This window comes from Monodelphis domestica, chromosome 4 (assembly GCF_027887165.1).
Source record: "Monodelphis domestica isolate mMonDom1 chromosome 4, mMonDom1.pri, whole genome shotgun sequence".
NCBI lineage: Eukaryota > Metazoa > Chordata > Mammalia > Didelphimorphia > Didelphidae > Monodelphis > Monodelphis domestica.
Genome location: NC_077230.1, coordinates 289,951,543 through 289,966,118, shown reverse-complemented (window position 1 = coordinate 289,966,118; position 14,576 = coordinate 289,951,543). Strand labels below are relative to the sequence as shown.

At 39.4% G+C, this 14,576-nt stretch overlaps 1 protein-coding gene and 1 long non-coding RNA gene across 2 annotated transcripts; one reads left to right on the top strand and one right to left on the bottom strand.

Annotated features, from left to right (window-relative positions):
- The first annotated feature begins 4,529 nt into the window (after positions 1-4,529).
- Positions 4,530-12,535, top strand: GJB2 (gap junction protein beta 2). Its single transcript, XM_007495197.3, has 2 exons — positions 4,530-5,112; positions 9,267-12,535. The coding sequence occupies exon 2, from the start codon at positions 9,289-9,291 to the stop codon at positions 9,967-9,969; it is 681 nt and encodes a 226-aa protein (XP_007495259.1). The 5' UTR covers positions 4,530-5,112; positions 9,267-9,288; the 3' UTR covers positions 9,970-12,535.
- On the bottom strand, positions 12,504-14,341 carry LOC130453804 (uncharacterized). Its single transcript, XR_008911373.1, has 2 exons — positions 14,028-14,341; positions 12,504-13,803 (listed from the first exon to the last, which is right to left on the bottom strand). It is a non-coding gene; the product is annotated as an uncharacterized LOC130453804 (long non-coding RNA).
- Between the last annotated feature and the right edge of the window lie 235 nt (positions 14,342-14,576).

Here is a 14,576-nt window from a genome sequence, read left to right as displayed (position 1 = left end):
TACAGGATAATGGATGGACTATTGAACTTGGAGTCAAGAGGCTAGGGTTCAAATTCCAAGACAAACCCTTAGAAGCTGTATAATCATGAACAAATCTCTTAAGTTCTCAGAGTTTATGAAAAATAGAGATGAGACTACTTTTACTATCTCATAGAGTGGTAAGAGCTCTTCATAGGCATTGAAGGGGTATAAAGGTAGTGTCAGGAACTGTAATTTCTTCAATGTAGATAATTCCAAGTTGGGGACTCACCCGACAGGAGGTAGCTAGATAGTATTAGTAGATAGTAGAATAGGTAGAACACTGGATATGGAATCAGGAAGACTGAAGTTCAAATCCAGTCTCAGACACTTATTAGCTGTGTGAGCAAATCACTTAACCTCTGTCTTTATCAGTTTTCTTGAACTTGAAATGAGCATAATGATAGCATCTTCTTCATACACAAATGGTAAATGTCTGGTATGGATTCTGAATTCAAGTTTTCCTAATTTTAAGTATTGTATGTACTCTATATATTATGCCATCTTAGTGCTACTTTAACAATCAGGTTGTATCCACTTTAAAAAATATTTTATTCAGCAACTGGGTCGCTCAGTGGATAGAGAGTCAGACCTCGATATTAGAGGTATTGGGTTCAAAACTGAGTTCAAAAATTTCCTAGCTATGTGTCCATAGGCAAGTCACTTAATCCCAATTGCCTATAGTCCTTGCTGATCTTCTGCCTTGGAACCAATACTTAGTATTAATTCCAAGACAAGAAGGTAAGAGTTTAAAAATATATGTATGTAGATATGCACATAGTAGCATGTATAGTAGTATAGTATTAGTATATTTATATAATTGTATATATTACTCTGTTTAAATAACTTGTCCATGGGCACACAGCTGGTTGATTTCAGAGATGAGGCTTGAACCAAGGTATTCCTGGTTCCAGTATATTATCAACTATGCTACAAAAAAGAAAATGAACCTACCACGTAACTCTACCTGATTGCCTGAGACTCATTCTGGATTTTCCTCCCCTTTCTATCCCTGGACTCTGAAAGTCTCTCACACATACTGCTTATGTGATCCTGAACAATCACTTAACCTCTCAGTAACTCTCTAAGATGATAATTTGGAGAAAAGGTACTGATGTATATTGGTATGTGTTTTCCTCACCTGGGAGTTCTCTACACCAATGAATTCACAGGTCCATTCCCTATCTCCATCCCTACTATATATCATAATGACTAAGGAAGATGGTCCAGTGACCAAGATGTCCCCCCAAACCAATTCAATCTCAAAGGTGGCCTCTAGTCAACTAGTCACATTGACTATTTTATTTTTCTGGTTGATTAATTTATGTTTTCCTCCTGGGTCAGCACCAGCTCCAATCAAAAAATATAGTTTTGATTTTGTTGGTTTTTAATAAGCTGATTCAGCTGATCCCAGTCATGCATTATCTCTAGCCTTTTCTAATAGAAACTACCTTTGCTCAGTCTTCCATAGATATCTCCTACTTTTCACTGAGGCTAAGAAGACTCAGAAGAAAGTATAGTAGTACAGGAACAAAATTAAGACTTTGTTCAGAGAAAGAGGGTAGGAGAGGGAATAAGCTCTATATAGCAGATAACATATGGCAGGCACTATTTTGAGCTCTTTTTTCAAATACCTTCTCATTTGATCCTCATGACAACTTTATAAGGTATATGCTGCTATTATCTCCATTTTATAGTTGAAGAAACTGAGGCAAAAAGAAGTTGGATGACTTGCCCTGGGTCACACAGCTAAGTAAGTGTCTGAGGCCAAATTTGAATTCAGATCTTTTTTTTTAATTAAATTTCATTTTTAAAATTTATTTAGTCAATTTAGAACATTATTCCTTTGTTACAAGAATCATATTTGTGATCAAATCCCCACACCCCTTCCTGTAGCCAACATGTATTACATGTGTCCTTGATCAAAACCTATTTCCATGTTGTTGGTATTTGCATTAGGATGATCATTTAGAGTCTGCATCCCCAATTATGTCCCCTCAACCCATGTATTCAAGCAGTTGTTTTGTTTTTCTTCTGTGTTTCTACTCCCACAGTGTTTCCTCTGAATGTGGATAGCGGTTTTTCTCGTAGATTCCTCGAAGTTGTTCAGGATCGCTGCATTGCCATTAATGGAGAAGTCCATTACATTCGATTGTACCACAGTGTATCAGTCTCTATGTACAATGTTCTCCTGGTTCTGCTCCTTTCACTCTGCATCACTTCCTGGAGGTCATTCCAGTTCCCATGGAATTCATCCACTTTATTATTCCTTTGAGCACAATAGTATTCTATCACCAAAATATACCACAATTTGTTCAGCCATTCCCCAATTGGAGGCATCCCCTCATTTTCCAATTTTTTGCCACCACAAAAAGCTTAGCTATGAATATTCTTGTACAAGTCTTTTTCCTTATTATCTCTTTGGGGTACAAACCCAGCAGTGCTATGGCTGGATCAAAGGGCAGACAGTCTTTTAGCATCCCTTGGGCATAGTTCCAAATTGCCCTCCAGAATGGTTGGATTGATTCACAACTTCACCAGCAATGCATTAATGTCCCAACTTTGCCACATCCCCTCCAGCATTCATTACTTCCCTTTTGTTAGCCAATCTGCTAGGTAAAAGGTGATACCTCAGAGTTGTTTTGATTTGTATCTCTCTGATTATTAGAGATTTAGAACTCTTTTTCATGTGCTTATTAATAGTTTTGATTTCTTTAACTGAAAATTGCCTATTCATGTCCCTTGCCCATTTATCAATTGGAGAATGGCTTGATTTTTTGTACAATTGATTTAGCTCTTTATAAATTTAAGTAATTAGATCTTTGTCAGAGGTTTTTGTTATGAAGATTGTTTCCCAATTTGTTGCTTACCTTCCAATTTTGGTTGCATTGATTTTGTTTGTACAAAAACTTTTTAATTTGATGTAATCAAAATTATTGATTTTACATTTTGTGATTTTTTTCTAGGTCTTGCTTGGTTTTAAAGTCTTTCCTTTCCCAGCGATCTGACATGTATACTATTCTGTGTTCACCTAATTTGCTTATAGTTTCCTTCTTTATTAAATTCAGATCTTCTTGACTCTAGGCCCAGCATTCTATTCACTGTTGCCTTAAAAAGAAAACCCAAGCTATCTGAATACCATTTTCAGATACAGAAGCAGAGTGAAATTAAAACATATCTGAACAAATGTAAAACAAAACAAAAACAAGACCACTTTTTAGGGGGAAGCTGATGCCAAAGTATTGCCCCAAATCAGTGGGCTTTTTCCCTGGGGGGAAAAAAAGTAATAACAGCTAGCATGTAAATAGTGCCTTAAGGTTTGCAATTTGCCTTATAAATATTATTAACTTTTCTCTTCACAAGTATCCTAGGAGGCAGGTGCTATTATTGTCCTCATTATAAAGATGAGGAAACTGAGGCAGACCAAAGTTCTGTGACTTGTCCAGGGTTACAAGACTACTGAAATCGACTTAACTCAAGTCCAGCATCCTATCTTGCCACTCTCTAATCTTAAGACATAGGTAAATTAGGGAGTAGTCTTCTTAGGGCATCTCCTTTATACTTTGGGAGGGGGAGGGGGACAAGGGAGAGGTTAAATTCATTTGAATTGACTTCTTTGAGTGGAATTAATTTATGTAACTTTACTGCAAGGTCTCCATCCTAAAAGTACAGAAAGGACTTATTACATCAGAAAAGCTGAGCTGGCAGAGCTGGGTGGGGTTATTAATTGTTTTTACCATATATGACTTATCCTTCTACTTCAGTACGATAGAGTTCTGTTAAACATCAGATTTCAGAACTGTCTGCAGCAACACCTTTTGCATTCTCTCTCCTTTCTTCCCTCCCCTGTACCTACAACATACTACTCCCCATCTCCACATATTCCCCCCCCCCAAAGCTTCCATTTAACAATGAACAAAATGGGAAATAGGAGGGGCTATGTGTGTATTTTTGCTTAAATGAAGAAATACACAGCTATCTCTAAACACTGCCCCCACCCCACCTACTTTCATTCCCAAGAGCCCCTTACCTTTCCTCCATTTACAAATTCAGTGGATAAGAGAAATTTGTGTCCCTCCATTTACAGTCGTATAGCTGAAAACTCTAGCAGAGTGATGGGTTTAATTAGGGAAGTGGAAAGCACATTGATAGAGGTTCTTCGGAGTATCTGGAAGCATCTTCACATCTTAAAGGAAGGAAATAGATAAGAAAGATGCTCTTCGTGAACTAGGGGACATTGCAGTGGGAGTGAAAGCAACAATAATAGCAATAATCTCAGGACACATACGGATACATGTATAATGTATGTACATTTAACATATATGTAGGAGATTTGAGGGTTTTTTTTCCCTTGCAACTTATTTTGTGTGTTGTTCTACCGGGATTTTCAAACACTTCTCACTCTTTTCCTGAAGTTTTCACCCAGCAGAATCGTTTCGGGAAAGCATCAAATATACGAACCCTCCCCTTCCTGCCCTTTCCCCCTGTATTTTTTTTTTCTTCTCCGCCCTACCTAAGAGCCTAGAAGTTCCAGTATTAGGACTCCACCCGGTGTGAAGGGAAGGGGCTTCGGGGGATTGCGCTACTTTGAAGACTCGGTCTTTGAGTTTCGCAGAATCAAGTGCGCTCACCAGGGGCGAGCCGCAGCCGCACAGCCCCCTCACCCTTATCCTACTGCCAGGCCAGCCCTGCATCCCTAACCTGTTCTCTTGAGTCTTCCTAGGCTTTGGAGCCGCCTCTGCACCCGCTCCCCCTCCTTAACTTTCTAAATAGCTTCAGGGAAGAGGCGGGGTGGGAGGTGCGGTTAAAAGTCTGGAAACAGGTGTCTAAAACTTAAAAAGCTCAGAGGCGCCTCTCCACTTCCCAACTCGGTGAGTCAGAGAGAAGCACACACGCCACCCGGCCGGACAGCGGGGGGAGCGAGAGAGCGAGGCAGCTCAAAGAGGTGGCAGTGGCCGGTGTCTTCACGAACCACCGACACCTGACCAGCAGAGTTGGGGGCTGAGCCCGCCGCTGGCCCCCCAGCGCAACCTTTTCCGCCCCGCCACACTGAACTGTCCTTCGATTACCAGCAGCGCGGTGCTGCCGACACAGGTAAGGATCGCTCCACTCCCGTGAGTTTAGGAAGAACCGGTAGCACCGGATTGCCTGGAGGGGCGGTGGGTGACCTGGGGATGAATTCCTGTACGAATCCGGCTTGCCATCAGGGATTTGAAGGGTCTGAGGGAATCGAAAGAGAAAAGAAGAAATGAACTGTGGTCGGAGTTAGACCTCAAGTTGCACTCCTAGACATCCAGAGGAGGGATCTGAATAGCCTCTAGCGGGGCCATTTCTCCAGAGTGTCAATAAGTCTCTTTGACCTAGTTCCGAAGCTCGGCTTTTCTCTGAGTGCTCTAGCATGGGGTCGCAGGCTCAACCCGGAGCCCTCACTAGTCACAAAACTAGGAAAAGTTGAATGGGGACACTAGAGTGGGGGAGGGGAACCTGTAAATCGAGGTGACGCGGGAGAGGGGAGGGGAGGGACACTGATTGTTCAAGGGCAAGAACAGTAGAAAACGCGTGGATGGGACAGCCTCCCCGCATTCGGGGTCATTTAATTACTTGATCTATCTGACACTGAGCTGAGGACGAGAAATCACTTTTAAAAATTAAGCTAAAACGGCAATGACTGCATAAGAGGACACCTTTGCTGTTTCTTCTTCACAGCCACCTTTGCAAAGGGATAATCCCAGCTTCCTGCAAGGTTGGTGGAGATGGTCAGGATTAAAGGAAAGAAACTGACCCATACATGGCTCTCTATATAGGATAATCTCAGCCCAAGGGCTACTTAAAAAAAAAAAATCTTCTCTCCATCCCAAACAGATAGAGTATTCGTTCACCCTTGGGTGTTCTCTAGCCGGAAGGTGTTGGGTATATTATTTACAATAGGTTTATGGGCAGTTTTCATTGTGACAAAAAAAAATGTTTTCTTTTCAACAGTTGCCTCATTCAGTAGGAGAAGGGGCTGAGGGTGGACGGGGGAGGGGAGGAAGGTGGAAGGGGGAGAGAGAGAGAGAAAGTCAGAGAGAGAGACAGTAAATAACAAAGCATTACATATTCAGATTTCCAGAGAAATCGATACACACAAAATGTTTGCTACCCTCCGCAGGGGCTGTATAGGGTCTTGCGGATCTGGCAATATCCAGTCTCCTATCCCTAAATCAATCCTGTGTGCTCCTTAGCTTCAGAGTTTGGTCAGTCAAAATTACAGGCTGAGGAAGTGGAGGGACTAGTTGAGGGAGTTAATCCAGGCCCAGGGCTAGAAGCTCAATGTGAGTGTCAGATGCTGACCTAGTGTTGGCCATTACTCCTCTTGGATTACTGGCAGAAAGGGAAGAAGGTGCAGAATTCAGCGTTTCCCTTTTCTGGAACTGAATAATCTTTTGATTCACTCAACGTTGTCTCTGGGGACCAGGATGCCTCAACTCGCCCTCTGGCAGTGGCACTCCATAATTGCAGGGTAGTTTAGGGTGAGAACAAAGTCTATGGATCCCAACGCCCAGGTCATGAGGATGGCTCCAGTTTTGGTAAGAGTTTTGAGAACTTTTGTACTCTGCTTAACTCAAATCATTCTAACCTTTGACACTGACACTTTTGGAGTTTTTTTTTTTTCTTTCTGAAATCAATAAAAGGATAATTTGTTTCTCAAATCACAACCAACTGACCTCTAGATCAAAGAATGGGAACAATATTCAAAGACTGAGTTGGAAAAGTCCCAAACCTCAGTTTACAGATGGGAAGAGAAAGGTATAGAATTCACATAGCACCTCCCATGTATACTAGGTGCTGTACTAAGTGACCCTGTGAGATAGGTGCTATTATTTATCCCCATTTTACATTTGAGAAAATGGAAGCATTTAGAAGTTGAGTAATTTGTCCAGGGTCACACAGCTATTAAATTTCTGAGATCTGCCTTGAACTGAGGTCTTCCTGATTGTAGGATCAGTGCTCTATCCAGTGTGCCACCAGCTAGCTGCCTCTAATAAGGAAAGTAAGGTCCTCAAAGTGACAGGGCTAGCAATAGAACTCAGGTGTTCTGATTCTAATCTAATAATAGCCAGGACTTGTAAGCACTTTAGAGTTTGTAAATCACTTTGCATGTTAACTCAATTGATCTAGTCTACTCATTCTGCCATTCTGCCCCAGTTCCCTTCTGGGGAAGATGTCAAAAGCTTAAACCCCCTATGATCTATCTAGTCAGGAAATTCCTCCTTGTGAAAATAATTTCATGCCTTTTTAAAATGAGGATCAGAGACTCTGGCTGTAGGAAACACTAGAAATTTTTGAATTTCATCATCTGACTTTTTATTTTAAGTCCATTTCTTCTTTTGTTTGTTTTAGGTTTACCTACTTATATATTCCCAATAACATAATAAGAATAGAAATAAGAAAAAAACTCAAAGAAGGCATTTATTTAATTAATTCATGACTTCCAGCAAAATCTATTCAGCTAAGACTTCTTTACTTTCATCCAATTTCCCATTTTCAAACTGTATTGGGCTAGATGTTTCAGGACTCAAGTGTAAATTATATAGCTTTTGCCATATTCATGACCTTCTCCAGATCTCTTCTGGTTTAGTGGACCAATATGGTATTTGATGATGTCAGTCAATCGGTGCCTGGTTGCCTGCAGTATAACACTGTAATGGGTAGAAATTTGGTTGAGTGCTTTCTTTAGTGGTGAAAACAGGACAAAACATGCTCAAAATCAGGAGCACAGAAACTTTTGAGTAAGAGAAGGATGTCAGATTTACTTCCAGCTTATAATGGGTGGAAAACAGGTTACTCATCAGGATAGTATGGTGGGCGGTCCTTTTTTTCAAAGGGGGATGATTATGACAGGAGGAGTGCAACTATATGTAAATTAAGACTGCTAATATCCTGTGCTGTGACAGTTGGTTCTTGAGACTGCCCAAATTGTGAATTTCCCCATTCTTTCATAGATTTGCATATAGCCAAAATAAGCTGTGGTTATTAGTGAACCAAAATAATACTGTTTGATCAGCATTATAATTGATTATTAGATCATATTCTGTACTATGGTTTTTTGTAATTTATCAGCACTTGAATTATGTTCAAAATTAAAGCCATAGACCAGTGATTTAGGCTGCAAAAACACTTCCTAGGTCGAAAATATCCCCCCAGAAAGTGGCTCCTGAATCGTAATGGGACTCTTCAATTTTCTTACTGAGTGACTATTGGATATAAGAGGACTGGGGACCTAATGTTTTGCATCAATATAAAGGAGTTCCCTTTGGAGAAACTTTTCCCAGAGGACTTTGTATATAAACCTACATCATTGGTACCAACTACTCTTACATGTCAAATTCTGAAATAACAATTATTTTTTAGGATGTTTAGCTATCAGGGGGACTTGGCTCAGTATCAGTCAAATGGCCTCATTCAAGTTGTTTCTTGACCCTGTGACTCACCAATCCCCAGCCTCTCTGCCTTTAAGGCAAACTTGATCCAGGATGAAATATACCCCAATGGTGGAACCCAAACCTGAACTCTTTGCTCTTTGTGATTAACAAAATGGAGAGATGGCTCAGTTCAGTTCTACTAGCTGCAAAATATCTGAAAATATTTCCCATATTTCCCTTAGTTTCTCAAACTGTGCTGCAAAAGCCCCTAGAATACCCAAGTTTGATGTTTTTAAAAGGAACCTTGTGTTGTTAGCAAGCATTAAAAATAATTATTTTAAAGGATTTTACTACAAGGGTTCTACCAATGTTTTGTTTAAACTGAAGCGTTCTTACCATTGGGAAACCACTGCCTGGGATGCTTCTGTAATTCCTCAGCTCATAGGTGTGCTAAAACTGACGTTTGAAGGTGTTTCTCTCAAATCATTGTATTATTAAATTGCCAAAGAAGGAATTCTCCAGATGAGCTAAGTACTAGCAATTAGCCCATTCTTCAGAGAACACATTAAAACTTGTCCAAGATAGCGTGGGTACTATCCATTTAATCCTTATAACAAACAAAATCGCTGGTTTTGCTTTTAGCACTTTTGTTGGTACTGCTGAGATTGCTCAAGTGCTGGTGTTTGCTTTCGGGGGGGGGGGGGGGCAGGGGAGGGAGAAGATTTATGATAGTTTGCTCAGCTGAGACTCAGAGTTCTCAGCAGTCCACCTGAGCCCTCTCTTTAGTCCAGTTTTGCTCTTGCTACTACTGTTCGGGGCTTGATGGTATTCCTTTTTGTCTCTTAGTGCGAAGCCCAAAGAAGAGAAGATGGACTGGAGTACTCTACAGACTATTTTGGGGGGTGTCAACAAACACTCCACCAGCATAGGCAAAATCTGGCTCACTGTCCTCTTCATTTTCCGCATTATGATCCTGGTCGTGGCTGCTAAGGAGGTGTGGGGAGACGAGCAGGCTGATTTTGTCTGCAACACTCTCCAGCCCGGATGTAAAAATGTGTGCTACGACCACTTTTTCCCCATCTCGCACATCCGCCTCTGGGCTCTGCAGCTGATCTTTGTGTCGACCCCCGCGCTCTTGGTGGCCATGCACATTGCTTACCGGAGGCACGAGAAAAAGAGAAAGTTCATCAAGGGAGAGATAAAGTCTGAATACAAAGACATAGAAGAAATCAAGAAACAAAAGGTTCGCATTGAAGGAGCCTTGTGGTGGACCTACACAAGCAGCATTTTCTTCCGAGTCGTCTTTGAAGCGGTCTTCATGTACGTGTTCTATTTTATGTACAACGGATTCTCCATGACTCGAATGGTGAAATGTAATGCTTGGCCCTGTCCCAATACTGTGGACTGCTTTATTTCCCGACCCACTGAAAAGACAGTGTTCACTGTGTTCATGATTTCGGTGTCTGGAATTTGCATACTGCTAAATGTCATTGAATTGTCTTATCTGCTGATAAGATATTGTTCTGGGAAGTCCAAGAAGCCAGTTTAAATAATTGCCCAAAGGCCGGATGAAAGGTAGATGAGACAGAATGGATGTGGCAACTTCGACTAGCTGTCAGGACACAGTCACCAATATTTCCCAAAGTAAAGAATAGAAACCTTTTTTTTTTTTAATGTCATTAATTGAAACCCCTGTAGTCCTCACCTGACACTCCCGATAACAGTGCCAGTATCTCCAGGTGGAGATTTACTTTCTTAAGTCCTCCTAGAAAGGTCTGATTCTATCCATTTTTAGCTTTTTGTTCTTTAAAACAAAAGTTAGCTGCAATGACACTCTGTACTGGGAGCATTTGTTCCAAGACGCTTTTCTTTTTAAAAAGTGGAAATGTACTCTTGTTTCTCTAACTGCAATGGTGGGAGGGGCAGGAACACTAGAGCCTGGAAGGTCTATGGGTGAGTTCAATCTATTCCTTTCTCCTGGTATGACTTCACTAATTAGCCACAAATTAAAGCTTTACATGGAGAAATTGGGGACTTTTAAAAATGAAGCACCTCATGTGAGAATTCATTTCTAAGGTGATACAGCTACCTATTGCTACAATTTTCATTAAGCTGATGGGGGGGGGGAGGGTAGCATCCTTTTTATCATGATTTAAAAAATGCCCATAATTCTCGGAACCATTAGGGGATGTTTCCTCCTATTTCAAACCATCAACTTTGTGAAAAGTAAATGACATGATTAGCTACTATCTTTTAATTATCTTTATTTAAAATATGGCCTTTTGGTCATAGATAACTTGCAGTGAAACAGATAAGACCTCCAAAATATTGGTGATGTAGGTAATAACAGCATGTCAGCACCTCTCAAGAGCTTATCCAAAGAAAAGTGCTTCATAGTAGCAGTTTGCTAAATGCCCTAAAACAGGAATGTGAGGATTCATAAACAAAAAACAAACAAAAAAACAAAAAACTACACTTAAACTTTGAGTGTTGGTGAACATCCAGGATTATCAGATCAGTTGGATTCTCTCATAGCACATCCCGTATTCCCCCATGACATTAGTCTTCATTTAATGTCATTATAATGATGGCCTTAAAATGGTAATTATTTTATTATAATATGTTCTGAATACTGTGAGCTATTTTCCTCATCTGTGTCCCCAGCATCTTGAGTATAGTGAGTGTTTAGTGAATATCTGAATTGGGAATTAGATCAATTTTTAATATTAAACATAGGAAGTTCAGTTATGTTCAATCATTTGTTTCCTTTAAGAGTTCATAGGGAACAGAAAAACACAAAAACAGGAATATTGAAAGGGTGATGAAGAAAAGATAAAACTAATGATTAGATAAATACATCTGAAGTATATAATATGGTTCGCAGTTCCATTAAGGCGAGTGGAATCCCAATTTCTCTTTATTGCTTAATATGATTCTCAAACAGAAGTACTTGACTCATTGCAAGGAAAGATAGTTTCCTATCACCAGTACTAGGATTGGGAAATCTTTTGTAATAATGTTTCTTTTTTTTTTTTACTTGTGAGTTCATCACTAAAATAATTGTGTAATATCTAAAATTTTACTTAAAGTATTACAAAGCATAATTGAGTCATGCAGATAGTTATTTTCAATAGATTAAATTTTTAATAAAAGCAACTCAACTTTACCTGTAGCCTATTTTGTATATAATTATGTTTCTATTTTGCATTTCATGCCAAAAGTTTTTCAAATGGATGATGTTACAACATGTCTACACCATGCCAGTACTCTTCTGCTCCAGCTACATACAAATCCCCATGAGGGAAGCTGGTAGAAAGGGAATTCATTCCCCTTTGTTTAAGGGTTTCTCATATATCCATTCATTTTTGCTCAGTGAGAAATGGGGACCTTTGTCATGAGAAGTCGATATTGATTGTATAAGTTTAGGGTTTCCAGGTCATGATAGCCTTTGGCAAATATTGCTTAAAGCCCACTGAGTTAGGTTTTAAATCATCCATCTGGCTACTAGCTGAGTCATAGTAACCAAGAAATTAAAATGGGAAACTGACCAGAGCAGAATCAAAAATATATACAATATGTTTTCTATGGCATTTTCTTTCTGTATTTATTTGTAACCAAAGCTGGTTTTATAAAGTTACTTTTTGTTCTTTGGTGTACATTTCCATGGGAAATAAACCAGAAGGACCAGCCCTTTGTACCTGTGTGTGAGGTTGTACTATATTCATGAAATCCTGCCAGCTTGCCTGACCTGTTATAGACGCTACCAAAATTCAGATTACTCTTAGTTATATGTCCTCTTCTCAAAGACAATAATAATAAAGATGATGATGATGATGGTGATTTATGATGCTGACCTTGTCCTTTCAATAGGAAGGGCCTTAAATCCCAGAACTTCAAAGCAATTTAAGAAATTGACACATGGATAATTACTAGCATCATTTATGGGAGAAGATACAAGAGGAAAATCTGTAATGCTATATGAACTAGTTTTAGATAAGAAAATAAAAATTTAAGCCATGTGGATAAAATCTGTTTTATGCTCTTATGTCTCCCACAATGCTCAGCAGTGCCTTGTACATAGTAGATATTCAATAAATATTTGTTTATTGACACAACTTGTTTGAGTTATGCTAAGTCAATTACATATGCTGAATTTGGTTAACATAATACAATTCAGGTGATATTCCCTACTATAGAATAGTGAGTCATGGTCTAACCTGTTGCCTCAGACAGAATAAGCACTTCTTGAATGTATTATTAGTTCATCCCATCTAGATCTAGTCCACAAAGGCCATCTAATCCAATTCACAGGTCACTAGTCAGTCAATAAACATTTTTTAAGCACATACTATATGTCAGGCATTATGCTAAGCACCAGGGATACAAATATAAAAAAAGAATGAAGTCCTTGCCCTCAAGGAACTTAAAATCTAATGGCAGAAAACAATATACAGAAGGAAGCTGAAAGGAAATGGGAATGACAGGAAGAAAGATATTCAGGAGGGTGGAAATGATGGATTCCAGTCCAAAGAAGTACAAGCTTGTAGGAAATGAAGAGATGTTGACCCAGGAGCCCCCTTTATATAGAGGCTCTTAGAGGAGTCCTTTGTTTAACCTTCCACCAATCAGAGGAACAGAGGGTACTGAGGGTACTGATGAAGTGTAAGGACCAAAGCTCACAGGATATACGTTTCCAGGGCCCTTGGTATAATTCATTTGGAAAAATGCTGAGAAATGAAGAAGTGAGAAAACAGACCCAAAATGTAATTTGCCTAGTGTTACACAGGTAATATACATATTATACACAAATAAAACACAAGCTCTCACTTGTGGCTCCTAGTAGCTGCTAGCATGTGGCAGCGGCCACACTCCGGGCAACGGCTTCGGCAGGCTAAACCTTGTGAGGGTAGCCATCGGGTCGACGTTGACCCCTGGTGAACTAGGGCTTTGCTCACCCAGCATGTGAAGACTGCTTCGGCAGAACAGGCGGAAGAAACCAACAAGAAGGTTCAACGGCTAAGATGGTGATGCAGCAAGGCACTGTGGAGTGCTTAGGGCGTGTTGGAGCACAAAAGACAACACGGCCATCCAATGCAGCTGAGGAAGTCTCCAGGTGTAACGATCTTTCGTGCCACTGGACCCAGGCTTCCAACGCTGAGAGAGTGGGACTGTCTCTGTGCATCGACTTTTCCACTTAAATCTTCATGCACAAGTGTTTTTGTGCACAAAAAATGCACAAAGACAATCGTCATCCTTGGTTCGAGAGACAACCAACACACCGGTAATAATCAGTAGAAGTGGTATTTGAATTCAAATTCTTAGACTCCCAAACCAATGAGTGCTCTTTCCACTTTTTCCTTATTAAATTGAACAATTCCTATTCCTGAGAAGAAAAAAAAGTTAGGAAAAAGGAAGCTTTTAGGACCTGCAATAAAGTAAACATTTTGCTAGTTCTCTTTCATTTTCCCCTATATCTTTTAAAATTAATTATTTTGTTTATTACATTAAAATGTCAACCTAACTCCTTTATTCCCTCTTTCCCTTTTCCCCACTAGAAAAGGCATCATTTGACAAAAAGATAGATGTATATATAAAGCTATAACTTACTTCTGTTTATCAACTCTTTCTCTGGAGATAGGCATACACAAATTATTCTTCAAACAATATTTTTGTCGGATATAATATTCTCTCAGTTCTGCTCATTTCACTCTTCAGAATCTCATTTGCGTCTTTGCTTGTTTTTTCCAAAATTAACCTGCTCTTCATTTCTTACAGCACATTACTTGCAGCAAACATTATTTATAATGGGTATAAATTAGAAACCTTCCCTAGGAGATCAGGAGTGAAATAAGGATGCCTGTTATCACCAATATTATTTAATAGTGCATTTGAAGTTCTAGCAATAAGAGAAGAAAAAGAAATTGAAGGAGTCAAAATGGGCAAAGAGGTAATAAAACTATTTCATTCTGCAAGTATATGATGATATATTTAGAAAATACTAAAGGTTCAATTAAAAACTAATTGAAACTATCAATATTTAGTAAAGTAGCAGGATATTAAATAAATTCACATAAATCATCATCAATCCTATATATGTAATATTTATTGGGAAAGGAAATGGGATTGGAAAAATGGGGATAAATGGAGGTTTGTATG

Bases quoted from the DNA above. Each gene is read 5' to 3' on its own strand.
- GJB2 (XM_007495197.3), top strand. From the start codon at position 9,289: ATGGACTGGAGTACTCTACAGACTATTTTGGGGGGTGTCAACAAACAC.